The 5,763-nt window shown below is 50.4% G+C and overlaps 1 protein-coding gene across 1 annotated transcript; it reads right to left on the bottom strand.

Moving 5' to 3' along the window:
- Positions 1-3,573: 3,573 nt before the first annotated feature.
- LOC149361091 (uncharacterized) lies at positions 3,574-5,222 on the bottom strand. The gene is made up of 3 exons (XM_089567995.1): positions 4,912-5,222; positions 3,955-4,842; positions 3,574-3,588 (listed from the first exon to the last, which is right to left on the bottom strand). Exons 1-3 carry the CDS (start codon positions 5,155-5,157, stop codon positions 3,574-3,576), a joined length of 1,149 nt encoding a protein of 382 aa, XP_089424121.1. The 5' UTR covers positions 5,158-5,222.
- Positions 5,223-5,763: the final 541 nt, after the last annotated feature.

Genomic DNA, 5,763 nt, shown 5'->3' with positions numbered 1-5,763 from the left:
CGCGGTGAGTAGACGCACGTAAAACTCATAAAACTGGTGTCAGCAATACAAACACCGACACATGTCATTAACCATGTAGGTTGTGCACAGGCGGTCACAGACGAGTATCCAGGCCTGTTTCACACAAAAAGGTGAGCAGGGCCTTTGTCACACGGCACCAATCAGAACGTCTTGTCCTGGCGCCCAGAAGAGTTTCCTCAGAGAGAGGGCGAGAGTCCAGTCGTTTCACGGTCGCCTCCAATGTTGTTCTTTCAGCAGTATAGTTCGGGCACTCGCAAAGAAGGTGTCCAATAGTCTCTGGAGTGTGGCACTGTGCGCAATTTGGGTTACTTTCGATGCCGATCTTGTGAAGATAGTGTTTGGTGTAGGCAACGCCAAGCCGTAGCCGGTGGAGTAAAGTCCCATGACGTCGCACCACCATAGATGGCAAATGTAATCGTGAGCCATCGTCAAGCTTACAGACGCGGTCCTGTTGATGACTCGAATCATGCCAGTGCGACTGCATTGCCGCTTGCATTAAATGCGCCAACAAGGCTCCAATGTCTGATCTAGAAAAGGCTATCTCAATGAAAGCACCATCACTATGTGCCATCCGAGCCTCGGCGTCAGCACGCTCGTTTCCCGCTATGCCGCAATGGCTCGGTATCCATTGAAACTTTATGATATGGCCGCGGTGAAAAGCTTCGGCTAACAAAACCACAATTTGTTGAACGAGCTGCTCGCATGCCCTTGGTTTTAGATAAGTTTGTACGACCTGCAATGCCGATCTCGAGTCGCAGAATATAGTCCATTGCTGCGCTGGCTGGTGACCAATATAAAGGACGGCTTCTCGTATGGCTGCCAATTCGGTTGCCGTAGAGGACGTTTTGTGCATGAGCCTGAAACGGTGACATGAGGCATTTCCTGGCACTATCACCGCTGCAGCTGAAGAAGTGGTCGTCACGGATCCCTCCACGAAAACATGCTGGGTGTTAGTATACATAGATGTAATGTATGACAGCGCCAGCTGTTTCAGTCCGACTGTTGGAATGTGCGTCTTCTTTGTTATCCCTGGGATTGTTGTCCGTATTGGTACTGCCCAGTTTTGGTACTGCCCAGGTATTGTCCGGTTTTGGTACTGCCCAAAGTGGCACCTCCGCAATCTGGTGTGGCGCGTAGTTCGAAGGCACCGCATTGCGCTGCATCCTAAGGGCTTCTGAAAAGGCTGCATCTGGACGCGCCGCACTAATGTTGGTCAGGGGTGATGACGATGCCTGGTCAGATGCCGCAAATGCACACAAAGTGGCTCCTGTTGAAAATAAATTCGTGCTGGGCAGGCTCGGGCCTCATAAAATGTGCCCCATGTAGAAGTTTTACATGGCAAACCCAAGCATACTCTTAAAGCACGAGCCTGCGCGCTTTCAAGCACATGCAGGCCTGATAGTCTGACTCCCGAGAGAACGGGTGCACTGTATCTGAGAAGACCGACTACCAGCGCCTGGTACACATGTAGTAAAGATCGCTCAGAGGGACCCCAACATTTTCCTGCCATACACCGCACAATGCTTACAAAGCTGTCGAGCTTTTTCTTGAGCACAAAAATGTGCTTCGTCCAGGACAGGTCACGGTCTATCGTAACACCTAAGAATTTGTGATGTGTTACGTATGGAACAATTTGCCCGTCGATTGTGACCGCATACCACGCCATTAACTTGCGTGTGAAAGCCAATGCTACGCTTTTAGTTGGCGAAAGTTCAAGCCCCTGACGGCGCAAGTACGCAGACGTAATAGAAACCGAACGCTGCAATCTTGCTTGCACTTGGGGACGCGTGACACTTGATGTCCATATGCAAATATCGTCTGCGTAGGCGGATATCGAAACAGTCTTCGGCAGTTGTTTGAAAAGGCCAATGAGCACGAGATTGAACAACGTTGGACTAAGCACTCCTCCCTGAGGAACACCACAAGCAACATGATGATCTGCTGTGTCTCCTTCAAGAGTCTCCATGTAGACTGTCCGATTTGTCAAATAGCTTGCAATCCAATTGTGTAGACGTCCGCCTATGCCACATTCATCGAGTGCATTTAGTACTGCATCATGCTGAACATTATCGAATGCGCCCTTGATGTCGAGGAAAAGAGCAGCAGTCAACCTGTGACGGCGTTTTTCATGTTCTACCGTTGACACGAGATCAATTACACTGTCGATGGCAGACCGGCCTTTGCGGAAACCCGTCATTGTGGAAGGGTACAGTTCACGTTTTTCAAGGAACCATTCTAGACGGGTTAGCACCATACGCTCCATCGTCTTGCCAATACAACTTGCCAGAGCTACTGGTCTGTAGGATGCTAAGTCGAGTGGCGATTTCCCTGGTTTGAGCAAGGCCACAATGCGGCTTCTTTTCCACTGCTGTGGAACAGTGGCAGAGGCCCAAGAGTGGTTGAACAATGTTAAGAGGTCTTCCATTGCCTGTGGGCCTAGATGACGAAGCGCATTGTATGTTATTCCATCAGGTCCTGGGGACGAAGGATGCGTACAAGCAGAAAGAGCCGCTTTCAGTTCTTGAATTGTGAAGGGGATGTCCAGTCGATCGTCCATCGTGGGGGGAGCACATCGATGCTGCCGAGGTGAAGAAGCGCTTCCGGCAATTCTCGAACAGAAATCCTCTGCCACCCCTAGTTCTTGCCGTCTTTCATAAAGTGCCAATGCACGGAAAGGGTGTTTCTGCTGGGGAAATGTCGGCAGTGCTCGAACGACGTGCCAGATTTTGGAGAGTGGTTTGCGGGGATCCAATCTGCTGCAAAATGACCGCCACCGTTGTTTGCCTAGGTTCTCCAAATAGCGCTGTATTTGCTTCTGGGCACGTCGAGAGGCCCGGAGATCCGAGACATCTTTTGTCCTCCGGTATTTTCTTTCTGCACGCCGACAAATCGCCCGAAGCTGCGCGTAGATCACATCCACTGGAGCTGTGGAATTGGGCGCTGAGATGTTGCGCGTTGTATCTTGCATGGCCGAAATAATACGCTGTTCCACATTTGTTGAATCAGCGAGGTTACCACAGGTTTCTTCTAGAGCAATGCGGAAAGCACTCCAGTCGGTGCAACGTATTTTGGCATTTGGAAGACGGTGACACCACCGTAGCTGCACATACGTTGGTATGTGGCCACTTCCATCAATATCAGCACACCACGTTGCGAACGATGAGAGGCGCCCGGATACAAATGCAAGGTCCAGGCAGCTGCTGTAGGTAGTCCCTCGTAGAAATGTCGGCGCGCCATCATTGAGCAAAACAAGACCTGCATTGTCCATGAACGTGGCGATATCCCGTCCTCGAACGTTCGTAATGGCGCTTCCCGAGCCGTGGTGATGCACATTGAAATCTCCTACTATTATATGGGGCTCCGAAACGCTGTCGAGTAGCGATTGTAGTCGTAGGGCATCAAATCGACCCCTTGGTGGTATGTAGCCACCTATAATAGAGATTGTGCGCCCATTCAGAGTCACAGTGATTGCAACATACTCGTTGCTACTGCCCCCAGGAATTTGATGCCGAATGTAAGTAAGGTCACGACGGACGCATAGTAGTACCTTGCTCAAATGCCCAGCCGCTTCAGAGAGGAAACTTTCATAACCAGACAGTCGAAAAGGTGATGTGATATTAGGCTCACATATTACAAGCACTGGAAATCGGTACTTGAAAATCCTCTGCCTGAAATCTGCTAGGCGGCCTCGCAGACCTCGAGCATTCCATTGTAATACTGCCGATCGAGAGATTCCCTTGACTGCTATTAAAGGGTGGCAAGCACCGGTTCAATAGCGTCTAAAATTTGGACAGCAGCCTTAGCAATTGGCGTGTCCACTCCAGCAATTATCAGCCGTAAGGTGCCTATCAGCTGTTTCAGCATCGCCCTGATTTGATCATCTGTTGTAGACACATCCGGCGGAAGCACAGGCGGACGTGTCACAGAGCTTACAGTACGCGATGGTGGAGGTGGCCACTCTGCGGAGTCCTCCTGGGTGGTTGACAGTCTTGGCTCTTGCGGAGCTGGAGGCGGTGGCTTCTGCGCGGCAGAGTGGTCTCGGTCCTCCTGATGTATTGACACGTCATTTACTGAGCTCAATTTCTTCTGCCGGTTTCGTGTCCTCCTCCTGGAGCGACGTACCGCGATTGCTGCTTCTCGGTGAGTAGAATGGTCTCTCACCATTTTCTTCAAGATCTTCATCTCTGTTTTCACCTTCGGACATTCCCTAGACGTTGCCTCATGTGGACCTTTACAGTTGGCACAAACTGGAGGCTCAGTCGCACATGTAGGTCCCTCGTGCACGCCACCACAACGCGGACATGCTTTAGTGCTCGTACACGCAGCACTTACATGTCCAATCTTCTGGCATTTTCGGCACTGCACCGGTCGGGGCACATAAGGACGCACTGGGTGCCTCACAAAGCCCACTTTCACATGGGATGGTAAAGTAGTACCCTCAAACACTAGTTTGACACACCGTGATTGGCCGAAACGGTGGATGTCAGTTATGCGAACAGAACTTGATAGCAGTTGCACCAAGTCCATATCTTTGATCTCTATGTCCACGTCAGAAATCACACCAGCAGTAGTGTTAAGTCCATGAGCGAAGAACGAGCGGACTCGTATGTTGCCAAGGACAGACACAGTCTTCAACTTCTCCAGGGTGGCCTGGCTAGAGACATCAACAGAGAGGATATTCCTTCTTGCATTAATACGCACTTCTTTGACTTGGCCCGGAACCAGTCGTTCAAGAAGAAGAGTCAAAGTCTGCCTGTTGATGGAGTTGAGATTCTCTAAATCCTCAACAGGCATGTATGAAATTGTGTAAGTGAGAGATTGCTCACTTACATTGGCCTCGTTAGCAGTCTTCTTGCTCACACTGTGTTGGTTAGGCATCTTCGTGGTCACAATGGACTTGTTAGCCCGCTTCGTACGCACACTGGGCCCACACTCAGTCGGGGTTTTGGAAAGCTTCCTCTTCAGGCGCCGACTCACAATCTCGGTGTAGCCTCCGTCGAACTCCATGTCATCCGAGTCGGAGAAACTAGACGACCCCGGGAGCTCTGAGGGGAGATCCATACTGCATCCAGGTTGATCTGTGCGGTTCACACTGCTAACCACAGAAGGCAGCAGAGGCGGCGGGTCATCCGCCATCGCCTGGGACGGCGAGGTTGCCTTGAAGGCCACAGAAGCACAAATTATTTTGAAAAAGCAGGAGCTCGATCAAGATAAGCTCCCGTTCGCAGCGCTCTTCGTCTTCTTCCAATGAGTGAAGATAAGGATGAGTGAGGATGAGTGAAGCCTCATGGTCGGTCACGTAACTCAATTTGCAGTGGCTGTAAAAACAGCTGCGAATAGATTTCGAACGGGCCCTGAAGCTTTCGGTTGTGATTATGGCACACCCTGACATGGTTCATACTCAAATATGCTACTTATCACCCAATACTTGACCTTGAAGTGACCTTGCCCAAAATCAACAAAAATTGAAGGGTGGGTTCCTGACAGGTAGTAGGCACGCCCCTATTTTGGCACAGGCGCAAATATGGCACGGACCACCGAAATTTGACCTTGAAGTCACGAAATCAACGAAAATTGAATGGTGGTTTGCTAAGATGTCCCATGGCGCGCCCCCTATGTGGCCCATGCTGGGATATAATAATAATAATAATATGTTAGGAGAAGGTAAGTGACGCCAACCAAGTAAAATACAGGAAAAACACGACGTTTCGGGACCGGCTCGGCCCCTTCTTCACGGTGTGA

The sequence above is a fragment of the Amblyomma mixtum genome, chromosome 2 (genome assembly GCF_055824585.1).
Source record: "Amblyomma mixtum isolate Tamu chromosome 2, ASM5582458v1, whole genome shotgun sequence".
Classification (NCBI taxonomy): Eukaryota; Metazoa; Arthropoda; class Arachnida; order Ixodida; family Ixodidae; genus Amblyomma; species Amblyomma mixtum.
The sequence above is the reverse complement of the archived record's forward strand: the minus strand, read 5'-3'. Positions and strand labels throughout refer to the sequence as shown.